General features: G+C 37.8%; 1 protein-coding gene across 1 annotated transcript in view; it reads left to right on the forward strand.

Moving 5' to 3' along the window:
* Positions 1 to 20,607, forward strand: part of pdia5 (protein disulfide isomerase family A, member 5) — a 129,998-nt gene that overhangs the window by 16,013 nt on the left and 93,378 nt on the right. Inside the window, exons 3-5 of the mRNA XM_020920837.2 lie at positions 4,493 to 4,580; positions 19,363 to 19,446; positions 20,370 to 20,415. Of these exons, the coding sequence (XP_020776496.2) occupies positions 4,493 to 4,580; positions 19,363 to 19,446; positions 20,370 to 20,415 (218 nt within the window). The remainder of the gene's footprint in view (positions 1 to 4,492; positions 4,581 to 19,362; positions 19,447 to 20,369; positions 20,416 to 20,607) is intronic.

Here is a 20,607-nt window from a genome sequence, read left to right on the forward strand (position 1 = left end):
ACTGGTGAATGAGCCTCTGGTGAATTAATGCACTTATAAAAAGACATGGACCACTGAAGATGTGCAGTACAGTAGGTCAGTGTTTCCCAGTCCCAGTAAGTGTTTACCACAGGATACTTGGATGGATTCAGATTTTAAAAGAAGGTAGTACATTTCGTAGTAAATTTCTGTATTTCGCATTGTACTTTTTCTTTGTAGTAGTGTGAAATCTTTGGTTATGTTTTCTGCAGTATGATAAACAATATTTAAAGGTGCATTGTGTAACTTTTTGGTTGAGGGTCCGTCACCTGCTTGTTTCTATGGGTATATCATTCTGCTTCGAATGTTCCACAGTATGACATTAAACAACTTTACTTTACATTTATTCAATTACAGGTGGTTTTATAGCTCAAAAATACCTAGAAAAACAGGCATTCTGAATGTGAGCAAGGACACCTCTCCACAGATCTGACCTGTAACTTGGTCTGGTTTGGTCTCCATGAAGGTAGAATGGTTTAACGCCATCCTGTGAAACATTCCAGACAGTGACATGTTCATGGAGAAAAGCATTTGACGGACCCTCCACCAGGAAAGTTACACATTGCGTCTTTAACAATATTGTACATTTAGAATATATTTTAGTGAATAATTCTGGTTTCTAGTTTGGTTTCAATATTTTATTTATTGTCTATAGCAGTATATTGCACTTCAAAATGTGTTTTCCTGACAGGCCTAACAGTGAGCTTTTTTGGCAGTAAAAACTTGTAAATAGGAAAAAAGCAAGATACATAAGTTTAATGCCATACTGTGGAGCATTCTAGGAAAAGTAATAACACTTCACGAGAAAAGTTATATAGCACATATTTTAAGATAAAGCCCTTTACAAACATCCAGGTGGATTTCAGCCTGAGTGTGGTTGAGTCAGCTGTTTGACCAGAAGAGATGTTATGTAGCGCGCAGAAAGCTCTGTACAATCCACCATGTGCTTTTGTTTCTCTTTTATTTATTTAAAGTGCACATCAGATTGTGGACAGGTGCAAAGAAGTAGTTTTTCTCCGGTAGCTTTGAGTTGTTCGCCACTCCTCCTGTGTTCAAATGCAAAATACAAAAGGGTCCAGATTAGGCCTTTCACGATAATATTATATCAACTTATTGTTCAGTATGTGAAAACTGGAACAATATGTTTTTATTTCTTTACAGTGTGTACATTTTTTTGTGTGTGTGTGTGTGTATGTAAGATTTAAGCCATAAAAGGATAAATTAATAACTTCTATGACTCATTACAGATGCAAACTAAGTACTAATGTGCTTAGATTTTTACATGGTCAATACCGAATGTTTAGAATCTAAAGGAACCAATTTGCCGATATATTTGGGCTGATATGTTGGGCCGATATGTAGAGCCGATTTACATAGTTTTCCCCAAATTATTAGTAAAATTTTGTACAACTCATCAACAACCTTCTTCTTTCTATAGTGTAGTCACAGTTTTGGTGTACCCTCTTTGGACAGATAAAGCTTTATGCATATATTTTTCAGGCATCTTTAGGTTGCTGGTTGTGCCAAACAAAATATCGTCCTCTTCTGGAGATTTATGACTGATAGCCGATACACTAATAGGGCAAGTATTGGCCAATATATCGGTCTATCTCTAAAAAACACATTAGAAAAACATGGCAAAAAGCTCAAAGTGCACGATGAGACATATTTTCCATCTTAAGATTTCATATTTAAAGACCTGTCGAGCTCCTCCTCCCTGTTTCTCAGCAGTGTCAGGAGACCACGGGCTCACATTCGTTTCATAATTCATGCCTCATTTCGGCCGCATTAGCTCATTGGATTAGCTCTGTTTCTGATTGATCACTCCACGCTTCCTGCTCCAGTCTTCACACTAAGGTTACCTCTTCAACTGGCCCTCTTTCTCTTCGGCTCTCCTCATCTGAATGTGATCACCGCACTGCAGGCTGTGGCACGTCCAATTTAAGTGATTTAAAACATTAGGCAGGTTTTCTTTGACTCCTGAATTTGGTAATGCAATTTGTTAATGAGGTTTTGGCAAAGGTGTTCTCAAATGTAATATCGACTGAGAAGTAATTGCCAATTTCTATTCTAGATGGAAGGAAAGATGCATGTTCTACTCTAGTGGTTAATACAAGATTGGAGAACTTTTTCAGTCTAACAAAGCTAATCACCCTCATTTGGATTGACAACTAGTTAAAAAAAAAACTAAAAAATAAATGAAATGTTTTTTGGGGGGTGGGGGGTCTTGCACCCCTGCTGATCAACCATGAAAAAGGCCCCATGTCCATAATATATTTTTTTTGCTTGTAATCCCCAAATTTGGTACAAATCCGATAATGTTGACATTTCATGTCTATGGAAGGGGGCGCGATTTCCTACTGAGAGCAAAAGAAGAAGAAACCAACGAGGAACAGTAGCCCTCGCCAGTCACCAGTTACTCTATTACAAAGCTCTGGTACGTCTATACTACAGAGGATCATGTCCACCTCTATGATGAGAGCTTCAACCTGGAGGCTCTGCTCTACCCCACATCAACAGGGGTGGTTTCTTAATTCCTTTGTTAATGGCCTTTTTTTGTACATGATATAATCTTTTCAATTACTACATTTCAGCATTAAACCTGGTTAAGTCTTGCTGTAGTATTGTTTAATCTTGTTTTAGTCTTGTATTAGTTCAGTTTTAGACATGTATTAAACCTGATTTAGACCTGGATTAGACCAGCATTAGGCTTGGCTTTAGACTTTCACTTTAGACTTGGATTTAGACTTGGCTTTAGACCTTTCTTAGACCTGGTTTATACCTGATTTCCATATGTTTAGACTCTGCCCCGCTCTTAACCCTCACTTTGGGGAGTCAGATCTCTGCCCCCTGGTTTAAAAATAGCCTGCACTGAGATGTTGCAGACAGGAGGAGTTGTCCATTTTCAGTCTAAAATACATTTGGCTTCAAGAGGGTTAGTGCAGAAATGATTTATGTTCAACAAAGACTAAAATCTTACTTTATGTTGACTTTACGTTGACTTTGTTCTCTGAGGAATTTGCGCAGCTTTCCACATCTGATGAGAGAGACTAATATTACAGATTGGTTATTTTAGTTGGCTCGGTTCATGGCACACTCCTACATTTGTAACACAAAGAAAGTGCAAAGTTTGAAGGAGGAGGTCATACAAACTTCTCTTGGGGTTATGAACTCTCACTGTCAAATTATTGTAAGATCCTAGCAGCTAATATGTAATGTATAGCTATTCACTGCATACAGTATTGGCAAAAATACTGGTAGTCCCATTGGAGCTTCCATTTAAATGCATTAGCATTACATGTACTGTGATCTGGATCAGGATGAAACAAATGATCCATTAGGGGTGTTATAATGTCCATATTTCATACTGTTTCAACAGAACTGTATTTTTGCATGCCGTCATATTTCATTAAAGATGCATTGTGTAACTTTTGGGGTGTAGGGACTGCCACCTGCTTTAATCTGTGGTAATGATATTGTTTTGCCTGGAACAGTCAAAAGTATCGTGTTAAACTTCTATTGCATTAATTCAGAATGCTTTTTTAATGATCAGAAGTACCTCCAAAAACATTGTTACTGTGGGTGAGTTTCCCTCACCACATATCTGACTTGATTATGTCCATGGCATTAGATTTTAGAAGTATAATGCCATACACTGAATCATTCCAGGTAAAGCAACAACATCTCCATTAGGGGTGTGCAGAAATATCGAAATATCGAAATATTGTGATACAAAATTCGGTGATAACAGTAATGTTATCATGGGCTGCTGTATAGATATATTGCCAGTAGTATTTTTTTTTTTAATATCTTTTAGCCATTTTTTGTGTGATTGCTCTTCAGTTTTGTTGCTTATTGAGTGTAAGGAAACTTTATGCAATACACTTGACATATTTACTGTTTTGATAATTTAAACAGGGTTAGGCTCATATTAACTTTGCACAAGAAGTGGTTTAACAAAGAAATATTGTTGCTAAAATGTATTTGGTTCAGCAATATATCACAGAGTATCATGTGCAATATATCCATTATTTATTATTGCATATTGAATTGCAAGGGACACTGTGATTCCCAGTCCTAATCTCCATGGAGACAAGCACGCAGCAGGCCCCGTACCAGAAATGTTCCAAAGTGGAACTTCAACCATAAGCACCACACAGAAGCTAACCCACTCTCATTAGCTCTAGCTCCACATAGCTCTTTGTTTCCCTGTACAATCCTGCTCTCTTCCCACTCTCTCTATTGTCACCTGTTGAAAGCTGATGTAACTTTAACCAGTCGCTTGTGAATCGCATTCGTAGCTTCCCTCTCCCACTGACCTTGCTTTCTCTTTCTTCTCCGAAATCCTAGCCCTCCTCTCTGTGTCGGCCATGACAGGGTCCTCACTGTCCCTCACTGTCCCACAGCCAGGCCTGGTTTTTGAGGCATTGATACAGTGGGTTTTGACTGGTCTTACTCTCTGCTTGTTTTGCAGCGACGTCAGGGGACCCCCAACTGAAGCTGCTGTCGGACGTGGCACAGACAGTGAAGGGCCAGGGGACGATAGCCTGGGTCAACTGTGGGTAAGTTATATAGAAGAAAACGCACACACATTTTCAATCCCAAGAAAAAGTAAAAAACGTAATAAATAATGGATTTGTATAGAGCTTTTTGAGACACCTTGAACCCTTTTCTCCTTATTTGTTGGTAAGAAGCTTCTTTGCCTGCACGATACTCGCCTTTTCACAAATGACCTGTCACTTGGCCTGTTTGTTTCTAAACAAGTTTAAAGTCATACTGTGGAACATTCAAGGCCAGACAAGAACCTTGTGCCCCTTTGACTTTAAATATCTTTAGGTCTGTAGCCGAGGCTGCCAGTCTGAACCATCTCTGACCATCACTACGAAAACACACACACACACACAGGTTCAAGATCGGTTAAGTGTCTTGCTTAAGGACACAATGACAGAACTTTAATGGTTTAATAGTATGGTGGTCCAAAGTTATTCCTCATGTACCTTATGCTTTCCAATCGTTCTAAGGGCTTTTCACTCCTTTCAGAGGCCAGAACACAGTTTTTGCATCACAACATCACAACACAACAACTAGCATGCTAACCATGGACTTCCTGTTTATCAGACAATATTGATATACGGTACACAGCAGACCTATTTTGACCTCCAGCGCTGCATAGATACATTTTACTCAACTATATAACAAAAAATCAGGTACAGGGCTTTTAAATTTATCACTACAAGTTGTACTCCTTTTCAGTCTCTTTCTCTTTAGCAGTAGAAATGATCTTTGTATTTACCAGATAGATAAGCTTGTTTCAATACCTGCTTGGTCTTGTTCTGGTACACGATATTCTGATGACAAAAGGGAGAGCTCAATGTCACAATAACAAACGTTTTTTTCTATTTTTCTCATATCCTTAAGGTTTATCTGGATTTGTGTGTTGTACAGAAAAATCTCGTAAAGCGTGTTCCTGGTCTTTTTCTATCTCCTATTGACTAGCTGTCTTGTGTAGTATTAAGACCGTCTTTTGTCCAGAGGAAATGTGTGACAGTGGTTATAAAGAACCAGCAATTTACTTGTCCAGAGAATGTCTACGCTCCTATACATCCCAACAATTTATGGTGCAAATGGCCTTTTTCCTACAGCGCTATTAGGCTGACACTATTGGGCAAAAGACAAGCAGGCCAGCTCAGGATCTGGGTCTAAAGGGGTCTGCCTCTATATGATATTTTCTGACGTAACTGACCATACCTGGAACATACTGTATATACGAACCATGTGTTTGACACTTCAAGGTCCTATATTTCACAAAATTGACACTTTAGCTTTACGCCATGTAATAATGTTGTGACCTTATCAAAACATACCCGGAACTTTGGGTTATGTTTCATTCACACACTTGAGTAATCCTTTATTATTAGTCTGTCTGCAAGAGGCACAAACAAAAAATGTAAGATAATATTCCTATTAGACATTTCATGAAGGAGACTGAGAAGCTTAGCGTAAATGTTGCTGCAGCAGAACTTGAATTTCCTTCAGGATCAATAAAGTCTTGATCTTGGCCTGCAGACAGCGAGCAGAGGGCCCGCGCATTAGCACTGACCAATCACATTCTCCCTTTGCAGTTGATTGACAGGCAGGAACCAGGGAACCATCACTAGTGGTTGGTTTAGTCCCACCCACACCTTCTCTGCGGCCCACGTTGCTCCTGTGTAATGATTGGAGCAGCCACCAGCAGGCGCTTCACTCTTTTGCTTCTATTAAGAGTTATTTGAGGCTAACTTGATCTACGCTTCAATTTTATGGAGTTTAAAGGGCCCATCTCATGCAAAATCAACTTTTCAGAGCTTTCTACCTTCTAAGAGTGATGTGTGGGCCTTGTATATGTAGCTGAAGTGGTTTTTAGATTGTTTTGGCATTTTTTTAAACAAATTGCAGGGTATTTCTGCCACCCTCCCATGTGACAACCAACTAAAGCCTGCTTCAACAATGACACGGCCAGCTACACCTATGACGTGTTTGACATAGCAGAAAGCGCTTTGAACCTGTCCGCCTCCACCCCGCATTCCCACATGAACACCTAAACAAAAGCAACAGCATACGCAAATTGTTCTACACTGCAGTGTACTCGATATAATACGTTTATCTACTAACGTTTATTAATACTTTACCATCAATCAGTAATGTTCAGCTGATGCCGATGCGGTGCTTGCGCTTCATGCACCTCCAAGTCCTCGTCCGATTCCGGGTCCAACACATGCAGCTGAACGCGCTGTATCTCCATGATGAATAAAAGTTTATTCCTACCGCTATCAGGGTGCACGCCTGTCTCCCCCTCCCTCCCTGAGATGGGCGAAGGAAGGGCGGCTCACTCAGAGCCTACTTCACGTTTGGAGGGCAGAGCCTGTGCTTTCTCAGGACGGGCAGGGGGATGAGCAATAGCGGGTCTTTCATAGTTCCTGGTCTGTGACTGCCTCCAAGAAATCAGTAAGATTTCATAACTATTGTGTAATGGATGTTTCAAAACCAAAACTGTGCTTGTATATGTGCAGAAGATACAATGTGAAAAGAGTTATTTTGCATGAGATGGGCCCTTTAAGAAAAAGGAATAGCCTAATGCAAAGATTCATTCGGTTGGACTTTTCATTTGAATTAATAATAGGTTTTATTTTCAAAGAGGAGCTGTCTGTATTTGCTATAGCTAATGAGATAACATAAAGGAAAAAACAGTTGTATTCAGTTGTCGATGTGCGTGCTTGTTCTGACTCGTGTGTTTGTATGGATCAGGTGATGGTTTGTGATGGGAAGTGTGTGGAAACTAGCGCCGCGTTTCACTATTATCTGTTGTGCTCATGTTTTTGAGCGCAACGACAGTGGACTACAGTGTGGAAAATATTCAGCGCTGAAAGGCTGTGTAGGGTCACTTTGACATTTTTACTGCTAGTCGTTGGCTGTTTGTAAATATGACAGACTGAAGGCCTAGGTTCTGAGGGCACTGTTCGCCACTATTGTCTACGTCTCCAAACCTCGAAATGCTCCTTGTGATGTCATGAAGAGGTATGTTAACAGCTACAGTGTGCGTTTTATTTGTTTGAGATTGGCAACTCCAGGACTGAAATCATTCAAATGATTCTAGTGAAGGTGTATTTAAAAACACAGTGTGAGAGCACTTCCTGTATTACCACATGACATGACAAGGTCAAGTAGAGTGTTTTCTGTTCGATAGAATAACTCAGGGTTTGTGTGTTAGATATGTGTGAAAGAAACGCAACTCCAGTTATGTTTTTGTTAGGAAAGAACAACATAACAAAGAACATTATAACAACATAAAACAGAGTAATATGGGCCCTCTAATTACTATACATGCAACTAATCTCTAGCCACTACAAATTATGAAAGGCCTGTCTTATAAATTATTGGAGATATTGGAAAAGGTCTCTATAGGTTCTCTCGGTTGTACATAATTGCTTCACTTTACACCTTGAATTAAAGTTATTGTTTTCCAATTTTTCTATAATAGGCATTAAAAATAGGCAATAGGGAGGCATATATTCAGGTAGTTTTGCCCATTTGCTCACAAAATCTATGGTTGTAGTTAGATCCCTGGGGTTTTTCTCCCCTCCTTAATGTCTCATAGATGGTCAAATGTTGGAGCAATCAAAACTAATTGAACTGCATGCTGGGAGAGGAATGGTTTGCTGGATTTTTAAGAAAATAATACATAATAGAATACTGCTTACAAGAAAAAGGATTCTGATATCAAAACATTAACAACTTGACTAACAACTAGGCTTATCACGATTACAAATTTTGAATTGCGCTATATTATTGAACTAAATATAGACTATTAACAATAATATTGAAACAAACCATAAAGCTGCATTATTTCCCATAAAGTATTCCTAATATTTATTTTTAAAACAGTATTGTACATTAAACATGCACTGTGGAACTTTTCTACCTTTATGGAGAACAAACCAGACCAAGTTACAAGTCAGATCTGTGGAGCGGCGACTCCGCTTACAGTCAAGAGAGCTATTAAACAAACAGTAATTTCATAAATGTTATGCGGAGCTGTTTAATGTAAGACTGTGTACCATTACAGGGAGAGCAATGGCATCTCCATAGAAACAAGCAGGTGATAAGTAGAAAAATTACACAATGCATCTTTAACTACAATACATAAATATAGAGAACCCTAAAGTAGTCAGTTTGTGTCTATAATGAGTCATAGAAGTCATTTAGTCAATGCTTTACAACTCAAATCTTATCATAGAACAGAAAAATTATTGACCTCCCAAAATAATTGCTCCATCTCATGTACTGAACGATTAGTGCACATAGTAATTATCATGACAGACTTACAGACAATGCTGCTGATAATGTTCCTAATTCCATTATCTAGGTCTGGTTTTATTATTTGTGTATTTTATTGCTTTTCTGCTAATGGACTTTATTAGACAAAATAGTAACCGAAGTGAAATGGGTATGAAGAGTAAAGAGTAAAGAGACATTCAACACATTCTTTGACCCAGTAATTGATCATGTAAACTCCTTGGCCAGCTTGGCCAGTGTGTGTCATTCTGTTATAGAAAGGAGCTTGCCATTTCACGTTGTTTATTTGAAAAGGGACATTGATCAACCTCAAACAACGTAAAGCTGCCCGAGTTTATTCTAAATTTCAATGACCGTTCCTTTACAGCACAGATGCAGCCTTTTATTTCTATTTTCTGTGTTTCACTTTTAGGCTGACTAAAAGTGAATACAAATAAAAAGACACAATTACAAAAAAAATACAAAAATGATGGTTACAAAAACACACATTACTGTTCTGAGAATTTCATACAAAAAACACTGATAACTCCAGGAAACACCTTAGCACACTTGGCACTAGAGTGTTTTTGGATGTTCATCTCAGCTTTGTCCTTCCTGCTCTTCCTCTTTGCTCTGTGCCCATACTTTTCTTTTACACCTGTCAAAGCTTCAGTCTGATGAACCGGAGACCAAAGAATGTCTCTGAAAACAGGAAAACCGAGACACTGTTCCTCACTCATAGAGACCTCTGTGGAGTTCATTTCCTCTAGACTCATGTGGTCGGGTAAACGGAAATGGGTTTGAAAAGATGGTCAAATATGATCTTTTACCTTGAACAATGTGCACATGAACGGGCCTGGCTCTCCACAGATGTAACTGTAACTTGCTGGCATCACCTGCTTTTCTTAGTGATGCTAAATATGTTTAAAGCCGCATGTGAAACATACCAGACAAACAAGACTGTGTACTTCCTTATTCCAGGCAAAGCAATAATCTCCATGGAGACAAAAAGTGACATGGTGCACCTTTAAATTTAATATAAATACATTTTTCTACCTCCTTATTGTGAAACAAGTGAATAAAGTGTCGGTATTGTCCATTATCACTACTCAATACAGATACCAATATTTTTTTCCTGCTCAAAAGTCAAAATGGAAATAGAGTTATGGCATATAGCTGTATATTTTACACAAACATCTAGCAAATCATTTTATATCCCAGATAAATACATTTACAAAACAATACAATTAGTGACCGTTACTACAACTTAAGATGCATTTGTGAGCGTTGCTGTGGAATTTCAAAGCTAAATATCGTTATCAGCAAATATCGGTTATCAGCCAGACCAGCAGGCCAAATATCGGATATCGGTATTGGCTCAAGAAAATCCCTATCAACTCATCGCTAAATAGAATAAACTGGTAAAACTGGCTAGTGTTTGATTCTGTTCCTTCTCTCTGATCAGATACTCAGTTTTTTTTTTCATTTGTTTGTTTTCTGTCCTTGGGCAAGACCTGAACTTATGACTTGAGTAGAGGCACCCTAATCTCTGCTCTTAATGCGTTCACATTTGGCGTACTTGTGCTGTGAGATCTCTATAACAACCTTGAAATGATAATGCTCTGGGCACCAGCTAATTGATTGATACACTTGGAAGAAAACACTGCATTATAGAGACGGAAAAATATCTTTCCATGAAAAAAAAACATTACACATCTATTTCTTGTCAGTATTGTTGTAGTGAAAGACTCTTGCCCTGCTCCAGACTCGTACCGGGGGCAGATCAGCCACTCTGCGCTCCTCTCCGCAGGACGTGAGCAGACGGAGGCCAGTCTTTTTGGCATATTTCTACCACATTTCGAGTGGAATCGACCCAAATAGTGTTGGACAGAGGAGGGGAGCGGGACGGAGCATCCCAGCATGATAACAGACCAGAGCTGCCAAGCACGGGCCTATGCTTTGAACAGGACACAGACACGCACGCGCCAAATGCATCCACCAGGGGGACGGATGAGCTCATTCAGAAAGCAAGGACAAGAGGGGAAATGGTTGATGGTTGGTGCAAGACAGTATGCTTCGGAGGGACGGGTCTGTTTTCATTTGTCATTCGAAGTGATAGTGTAGGGTGGACAGGGTTGTGGTTAAGGCTAGGGCTGCAGTGCTTCATCGACAAATTGTGACTACTCGACTACAAAAATATTAGTCATATTTATTAGTTTTTTTAATTGTATGTATTTAAAAAGCCACTGTCTCCCATGAATAGACTAACAAACCATACATGTACTTTAGTGCATTGTGAAAAACATACATGTACATAATATTTAGTTGTGATCAGTGCTTTTTTGATCAACAGTGGCGTGATTGACATCTTTATGCATTGCTTTTGTCACCAGTCTCATTATAACCTGGTGAGAAACACTGGTTAAAGGTCTTTATATTACTCAAAATTGACTCTTGTGAGTTTTTAGCCAAGTTGTTACCTCATCAAAAACCTACCTGCAGTCGTTTTGTTTCAATCACAATGTTTGAGTAATACTTTATAATTAGTTTGCCTACATCTCTAAAGCTCAAAATGCTCTGTTCCACCTTGTGTTGTCATGTAGTGGTAGTTTTCAAGTTAACAGCTACCTTTTACCTTTTGATCAGCAGAGACTGGCAATTCCAAGGATGAAATGATCCAAATTATTTTAGTGAGGAACAGGAACATTACAAGATGTTTTTAGTTTGATTATAAAATATATCAAACTAAAATTCAGCATGCCTGTTAAAAATGTGTTAATGAAACAAAACACAACTCTGAGTAGGTTTGTGATGAGGAAATAACATTATAACATAGATCAGAAAATAGTGTAATATGGACCCTTTAAGTTTAGGTTAGTAGTTGGCTCTGGAAGGATGAAACTCACTATCTAGAGTGTTTCTATCTAGTGTTTTCCAAACTTTTTTTTCTGGGGACCCATATTTTAAAAGTCACAAACATTTGCGACACAATAGACATTATTCATAAATCACAAAATACAGGTGGCTTTGACCATTATTGAACATTAATGAGGATATTTTATTGTTGACTGAGTGATCGTGTCTCTCTGAACAATTACACAATTACTCTGAACAATCACTCACATATTCACGTATTCAAACAATGAGAAACAGTAATTGAACCAGCAATTAAAGGATCTATAACTCGCCTATTTGGACATAAAATGTAGCCCTGTATATAGCAGACCTACATGCAGATTGTGACAAGTCGACCCACAAAAAATCTCTTGTGACCCACCTGAGGGTCCGACCCAGTCTTTGGGAAACACTAATGTATGCTGTCCATCTTCCGAAGTACAAGTAGGAGACATATAAAAAAATATATAATATCGCAGTTGTTCTTTTAGAGATCTGCAAACTCAGAATATAGAGGGTAGCACTTAGTCAGTAATAAGCTATTCAAAAGATTTGCTAAAATCAGATTAAAGGTCCTATATTACGCAAAATTGACTCTTGTGAGCTTTAAGCCATGTTATAATCTTGTTACCTCATCAAAAATGGAGTTGTTTTGTTTCATTCACACATGTTTGAGTAACCTTTTAGTATTAGTCTGTCTACATCTCCATAGCTCAAAATGTTCTGATCCACCTTGTAATGTCATGAAGCAGTAGATTTCAAGTTAACAGCAACCTTTTAGCTTTTGTTGGGGAGATGGGCAATTCCAGGGCTAAAATTACCGTAATTTCCAGACTATTGAGCGGACCTGAATAAAAGGCACATCAACTAAATTTAAAAATTATACATATATAGGTGCACCTGAATATAAGCCGCAGATGTCCACATCTTCAAGAACGTTTCCAAGTTCAGGCCATCTGCTTTTATTGCCTCTGAAAGCTTTTGTCGTCTTTTGCATTGAGTGCGTTTACATGCACATCAGTATCCAGGTTGTGATTGGGTGTTTTGAGTATTCCGGTTTCGTCATGGTACATGTATATGTTTTGAGAAACTGGGATACTGTAGCTGGAATATTCTGACAGTAACCGGGTTACTGTAGCATGCGCTGGCTATTGTTGCAACTTCATGTTAACCGCACAGACAGCGGCACTTTCTGCATTCAGGCTGCGTGCCAAACCATAGCCCATATGTATGACTGGACAATACCCAAACAAATAATCCATCCATATATTAGCCGCATCATTGTATAAGCCGCCAGGTTCAAAGTGTGAGAATAAAGTAGCAGCTTATAGTTTGGAAATTACGGAACCCAAATGATTTGAAGGTGTATGGAGTTATTTTTTATATCAGTTTTTTTTGTCAATTTTACCCCTTCAAGACTCAGAAAAATTGGAAAGTAAAATCTATTCCCAGGTCCAGGTAATAATCTACATTGTCCAGGTACAGTATAAATTATGACTGGGCGGCAGTAGCTCAGTTGGCGGTGCAATTCCAGTTCCCACAGATGAATACTGTGAATGGGTGAGTGGTTCCTTGTTGTGCTTTGAGCGCCTTGAGGGTGGAAAAGCGCTATCAACATATCGCAATTTACCATATACAAATGTATATATATAAAATACTAAAATTTCAAACTTTATTTCGTAACTAAGGGATAGACTCGATACTCAATATTTATTCTGATACCACTTTATTTAGGCAATAGAAGTTTCAACATTAAATCATAATACTTTTATATTATCATATGGTCAATCTGTGGTCTTCCTCAGTGGTTCAGGTAGGTTCATAGTGGTCCAAGGGCATTTACTAGTCTATGTGCTCGTATACTTGTTCTGATACAACTCAAGATCATTCTAAAACTATTCAGGAAAGGTTCTTTTCTGTCCTGTGAAAATACATTTGTGCAAAGTCAACAAAAGCCTCAGAGCACAGTGAGCAGTGGATTAGGATTTGTGTTTTTAAAGAGAAATAATTAAACAGGGCGCAGGCTTCATCTTCTTATGGAATAATCCAGAGGACTTGGGCCCAATGTGGGATTTTGGCAGCTTAAGTTTCTATTATTTTTGTAATGTGTTCAGTCACTGGCACACAACAGCTCTGCCATAGTCACACTGGTGTTTTTCTCATGTGTTTACTGCATGTCACTATTCTATGCTAGCTCAACTTTTTGGGTTTTTTAGTCTATTTTAGTCTGTTGTTTTTTTTTCTTTTCGTTTTGCAAATTGTTGACTATATGACTATAATAAGTGGAGCTAATTGGAATTAAAACAGACTTTTGTTTGTCCCAAACAAACCAGTTTTTTCATTGAGAATAATATGGAAACGGGGCTGGAAAAAGCATTTGGTAACAATGTAAAATGCATTTTGTGCTCCCATTTCTTTTTTTGTTTTGTTTTGTTTTTGTTTTTTCAGTCTAAGGAGCCAAGGCTCAGTTTTAAATCAGGTTAGAATGTTGTTATCTCCTCAAAAACATACCTTTTTATTTTATTCACACATGTTTGAGTAAATATTATTCTGTCAACGTCTCAAAAGCTCAAAATGCTGTTTCACTGTGTGTAGAAGTGGAGAATTTCAGGTTAACAGCTACTTTTAGATCAGTAATAATTCTCCTCCAAATGAGGGTGAAGTACTTCCTCTTTTACCACATGACACCATATGGTGGAACAAAGTGTTTTCTGTTTGAGAGAACCCAGCCTAAATATGCAGGATTTGTGTGTTAAACATGTGTGAATGAAACAACACAACTCCAGATGTGTTTGTGATGAGGAAACAACATTATAAGATAGATCAGCGAATAGCGCAACTTGGGCCCTTTAAGCTGTAAACATGGATCAGAAAACCGACCCATTATGCAATATTGCAATCTATCATTTTACCTGTAATATTGCAATCTATCATTTTACCTGATCCTTGCTGTACTGTTATTGCTTTAATACAAGCTAGCGCCATACACACTATTGTTTTTAGTGACTCATTGACTGACTGTACCCGCTGCCGGAACTCACCACCGCTGCACTTTCATTCAGAAAAAGAACAGCTTTGAAGCATAATGGCACGAAGCAGAGACTTATTCTGTCATTTCAGGCAAAAACAATGGACCTCGGGCACACATTGTTCTACCTCCTGCTTTCTGTACTGCCTTTGAAACTAGAAGAATATATATTTTAAATTATATTAGATACTGTGCAGGCTGCAAATGTCATCTGCTACTTTACTTTAGTGGTATTGTTTCATCTATGTTATAATGTCGCTTTCTCATCAGAAGCATAACCTTAATTGTTTTCTTCTATTCACACATGTTTAACACACAAATCCTGCATATTTAGTAGTTGTCTAAAACAGAAAACACTCTGGAGCACTTCCTGTTAACATCACAAGATGGAACACACCTTCACTAGAATCATTTGGATAATTTACCTGGAATTTCCTATCTTTAATAAACTAAAGGTTAAAGGTAGCTGTTAAATTGAAAACCGCTACCACTTCATGACATCACAAGGTGGAACAGAGCATTTTGAGCATGTGAATGAAACAAAACACATCTCCGAGTATGTTTTTAATGAGGCAACAACATTCTAGCGTGGATAAAAGCTCACAAGAGTCAATTTTGGACCATTTAATTTGAGATTTTCCAATTATAATGACAAAAATATCCACAATCTGACCTGATATCTTTCCACCTACATGCCCATCGTAATTGAAAGTTCATTATTAAATTACATGGCCATGATTGACAGGTGAGTTTCGTGGTCCTGTGAGCACAGTTTGAAGCCGGCCATCTTGAATCTCTGTCAGCCCCTCACTGGTTTGTATGGGCCATTTCCTACAACATGTCAAGGTCACATCTGCTGTGTACTGCTCTCCTGCTGCCATCTGTTTGAATGAATCAGCACAATGTGGGATTAAACAGAGCCTTATACCTGTACAACATGTTTCCTATGATCACAAAGATGAAACGCATGGACTTTGATATGGTAATTACAGCACACTTTTCAGAGTTCATTTCCAGCTCTAATATAGGTTACCAGTTATGTGAAGCAATTTTGCTTCACATCAAAAACACATTGAACAATATTATAGTTTATCAGGCTAATTGAAAATATTCGACTTAAGACATGCATCATTTACAGGCAAGAGACACAAAAATAATACATATCTATTTAAAACTTATTCTATAGTTTATACATAAATGTAAGAAACAAATATATAAGTCTTTCACGATTAACTATTGAAGTTACAATGACCCATGTAAATTTATGGCTGCTAGTTTAATAAATGAAATATTAAAACATATTTCAGCGGACAAATCAAAGTGGAGAGCTGCCAAAAGCTCTTCTCCTGCTTTGTGCTGTGCATATATGTCAATAAAGTCTGCGGCGGAACTTCTGTATTTTGCATTTGAACTTAAGAGGAGAGAGTCCGTGTGCTGCGGGGGAGTGGGGGATGAACTCATGAACAACTCAAAGCTATTGGAGAAAGAAGCTGAGTTCACGGTGATATTTTCACCACATGTCTCCAATCTAATGCACACCTTAAATATTAAAGGAAAAAGTGAACCAAAAATACTTGATGGAGCAAACAGAGCTTTATGCACCTGGAGCCTCTCCTGCACTCTACAAACGGCTGATTGACCTGCATGCTGCACTAGGGCCCAGGAACTGTTACCTGTGGGTAGGACAAGTGGCTGTGATTGTGTATAAACAGTAGTGCTCCTCATCTGAGCAGGCTGAAGTCCATCTGAATATGCATGTTTGGAAAGGACTATAAAATCACTCCCAAAACTGGAGCTTACTCACTCAAAATCTTTATTATTTGACTAAAGCCCCATCGACCAATTCATCAACTAATTTACTTAAATCCACAACCCTGTTTCCCTGCATGAACACTTTTGGTCTTTTTTATGGTGTTTTAAGATTGGGCAAACAATTGCATTGCTCTAGTAGTCTAATGTAGTGGTTCTCAAAGTGGGGGGCAAAGTGGGGTCACTGGGCAATGCATAGGGGGTCCCCCAAAAATTGTGATAACAGTTGATGATAACATAAAATAATACCATTTCTTATGATATACAGTCTCAAACATATAATGTGTTTGATGACAACAACTACACCAATAAAATAATGACTATGGTAATTAAACCTTTGACATGGTTAGAACATCTGAATTTTATTGCAACGGTATTGCAGAGGACTAGAGGGGTGTTGGGATATTTTCATACCTATAAGGGGTTCCCAGCCTCAAAAAAGTCTGAGAACCCCTGGTCTAATGTGTATTAATTTTTCTCTTTTGTTTTTAAACAAAATAAATAAAATCTACTTTTGAATTGTTTAGATTTTCCAAGTTGAATATTACAAACATATGTTCAGTCTTTCAAGTAGCCCTCATGAGTTCAGAATACTTTTAAGACTACAATCAAATCCTGATGACTTGAACATTATTGCTGGGTTTCAGATGACATCACAACTTTTTACAGGCCAATCATATTTAATACAGATGGGGGCAACTTAAATGAATAGTGTTAAACAGCAGATTTTTGTTGTAATACAGTGAGTTCTTGGGTCTCGTCACTGATAGAAAAGCTCAGGTTCAACATTCATGAATTTTCCTTTTAAATGTTTCATGGCAAAGTACAATGTAATCAATAAGAAAAAGTAGCTCATGCCCCCTCTGGTTGGATTACATCATCACATTGTAGAATCTGAAAACCACCAGTATCATTATGAAAAGCATTCATTGTTTCACACTACTAATCTTAGTTTGCCAATTGACTGATAAATTTGTATTCTATCCTTGGAACACATCAGTCATTTGCTTAATAATTAGTCTCATTCTGACACCAGTGGAAAGAATGCATTTCTCGTTCCCCTTCTCTTTCTCTTTGTCTTTCTCTATTACCTGTTACAAATCACCTAAAGCTTATTTCCCCTGGTCTACACAAGAGGAAGTGTTCTGTATCCACTCCGCCTCCCTGCCTCTGTGTGTGGAGGTGGGAGCTTGCATTTATTTGCTGCCTGTGCCTTTGTTCGTGTCAATTACAGAAATAGGCTTCTGTAGGATGCAGCCAGTGCGTTGCATGTCAATGGTGATTCTTGTACGCAGTATAATAAGCTGGTTTATTATATTAGGGAAATGTGTTGTGTGCATGCAGAGTGCGGCCAATTTAAGCCATCTGAAACTTGCTGTGCTTGGACCTAGGTCAGCGTATATGCCAAATATGATTGTAAAACTCTTTTCAAATGTAATTCAGTGTGATATTAGAGTTAATAAGAGTTTCATGTGCGAGGATTTTCAAGGTTGAGTTTTTATGATGGAGTTATTGGCAATATGTTTTCACATGCAGAAGATCGTGTTTAGTTTAAATTATCAATCGCTATGGCAACGGTCCTACTTTCTCATCATCCTGAAACACATACATAAGCATTTTAGGTGTGGAAGATGTGCTAAAAAATATCACTTACTTGGCATTAAAGGGCCCATATTCCGATATTTTCTGATCTGTTACTGTTTGTTGATTCCTCATCACAAACATACCTGGAGTTGTGTTTTGTTTCATTCACACATTTAACACACTGTGCTCTACTATGTTTTTAAACTCCATACGCTTTCATTAGAATCATTTGGATAATTTTAGCCATGGAAATGCAAATCTCTACTGAACAAAAGGTGAAAAGTAGCTGTTAAAAAAAAAATTCCAACAAGTGTGAATGAAACAACACAACTCCAGGCGTGTTTTTGATGAGGTAACAGCATTCTAACATGACTAAAAGCTCACCAGAGTCAATTTTGCATAATATAGACCAGGGGTGTCAAACTCAAATTCACAGAGGGCCAAAATTAAAAACTGGGACCAAGTCATGGGCCAAACTAAATTTTTATTGAAAAATTTTGAGAACATCTGCATGTTTTCTCCACTTTCAAGATATGTAATGTTAAACCTTTTCTTATTAAAATAAATGTTTAATAATAGTTTTGCTTAAACGTTGAGTCCAGAACAAATATAATACAAAATAATAACAACATTTTAAATAAATGTCTCTGTAGCCTATCTGTAACTGGCAGGCCAGCTATTTGATATGATCTCGCGGGCCAAATATAATTTTATCCCAGGCCAGATTTGGTTCCCGGGCCTGAGTTTGACATGTCTTATATAGACCTTTAAATTGTCAATCGCTATGGCAACTGTACTACTTTCTCATTCTGAAACCCATGCTTAAGTTACTGTAGGTTAGGAAGATATGCCAAAAAATATCTACTTGGCTTTAAGGTTTAGGCATAACTTATTGTGGCTTATGGAAGTATGCCCTTTACATTTGACCCACGTTTCAATTTCTATTCTTTCAAGAGATAAATAAAGTAATGTACTTCTTCTGAAAGTTCCCACCTCCACTATGATTGAAGTCTAACTTGAGTCACATACAGTAGCTTTAGACATAGTAATACCTTTAGTTAGTATCACACCCCCAGTGAATGTTGATGAAATCAGCTGTAAAGTGAACACTGTTTACACTTGCTGCTACTACTTTAAATGATGTGACTGTAGACTCGGTTCATGTACATATTACTGGCTACATATTGTATTCACTGGTGATTTTTGTCTGTTTTTAGTGACTCCGAGGGACGCAAACTCTGTAAGAAAGTGAAAGTGGACCCTGGATCCAAATTTGCGGGATTCGAAATGCTGCATTACAAGTGAGTACAAGCAGTCAACCTGTTACTATAAATTATGTAGCTATAATTTGTCTTACAGGAGAATTGGATTTTATTTTGTTTTAATATTCTGATTCCGTTCACAGTGCACCTTTTTAAACACTTTGATATCAGAACATTAAAGGGCCCATATTGCGCTATTTTCTGATCCATTATAGTATTGTTTCCTCATCTCAAACTTGGAGTTATGTTTTGTTTCATTCATTCTTCATTATTTAACACAAACCCTTTGTATTTAGGCTAAGTTCTTATCTCAAACAGAAAAAACTTGCTTCCACCTTGTGATGTAATTTGGTAATAAACAAAGTGCTCCATTGTGTTTTTAAACTCCAAGCATCTTCACTAAAATGGTTTGGATGATTTTAAGGTTTTGAATTGCCAATCTCTGCTCAACTAAAGGCAGAAGGTCGCTGTTAATTTGAAAACTACCACTTCATGACATCACAAGTTGGAAGAGTATTTTTGGAGATGTAGACAGTGTAGACTAATAATAAATGATTGCTCAAACATGTGTGAATGAAACACAACTCCAGGTATGTTTTTGATGTGGTAACGACATTATAACATGCCTTAATGCTCAGTTTTACGTAATATAGCCCCTTTAAACTACAATTTTCTGCAGGTTTTATGCATAATGACTTTTAGATCTCTGCAGAGACTTTCTATTACCTGAATAATTGCAGTCTTCATGATTTACTAATTGCGACTGCTCATATTCATTTATCTTGCAGCTATACTCTGAACTGTAAATATTGTTTTAAGTCCTGTCATCTTTGCTAAATGGTTTTGTTACGCGCAGCGAGCCAACTTCCTTTATAGGGATATTAAATTACGTATAACATCTTTATAACGCTTGATTTTGTATTTCCTGGCTTTGAAGCTTACTGTGACCAACTGTGTTTCAGAGATGGAACATTTCACACAGAGTACAACAGACCGACTACTTTCAAGGTGAGGAGCACACTACACTGGTATTTAAAGATGCATTGTGTAACTTTTTGGCGAGGAGTGACGCAACAAGCTTTTCTCCGGGGGGCTTAGTCGTTCTGCCTACTTCAAAGCCTGCTAACAAAGCTTTCTAACATGGACTTTAGAACAGAGAATTCAAATTTTAAAAAGTTTCGAGTGCATTTGACAGATAGA

Source organism: Boleophthalmus pectinirostris, unplaced genomic scaffold, assembly GCF_026225935.1.
Source record: "Boleophthalmus pectinirostris isolate CB_2022bp ecotype Guang Dong unplaced genomic scaffold, ASM2622593v1 HiC_scaffold_1, whole genome shotgun sequence".
Classification (NCBI taxonomy): domain Eukaryota; kingdom Metazoa; phylum Chordata; class Actinopteri; order Gobiiformes; family Gobiidae; genus Boleophthalmus; species Boleophthalmus pectinirostris.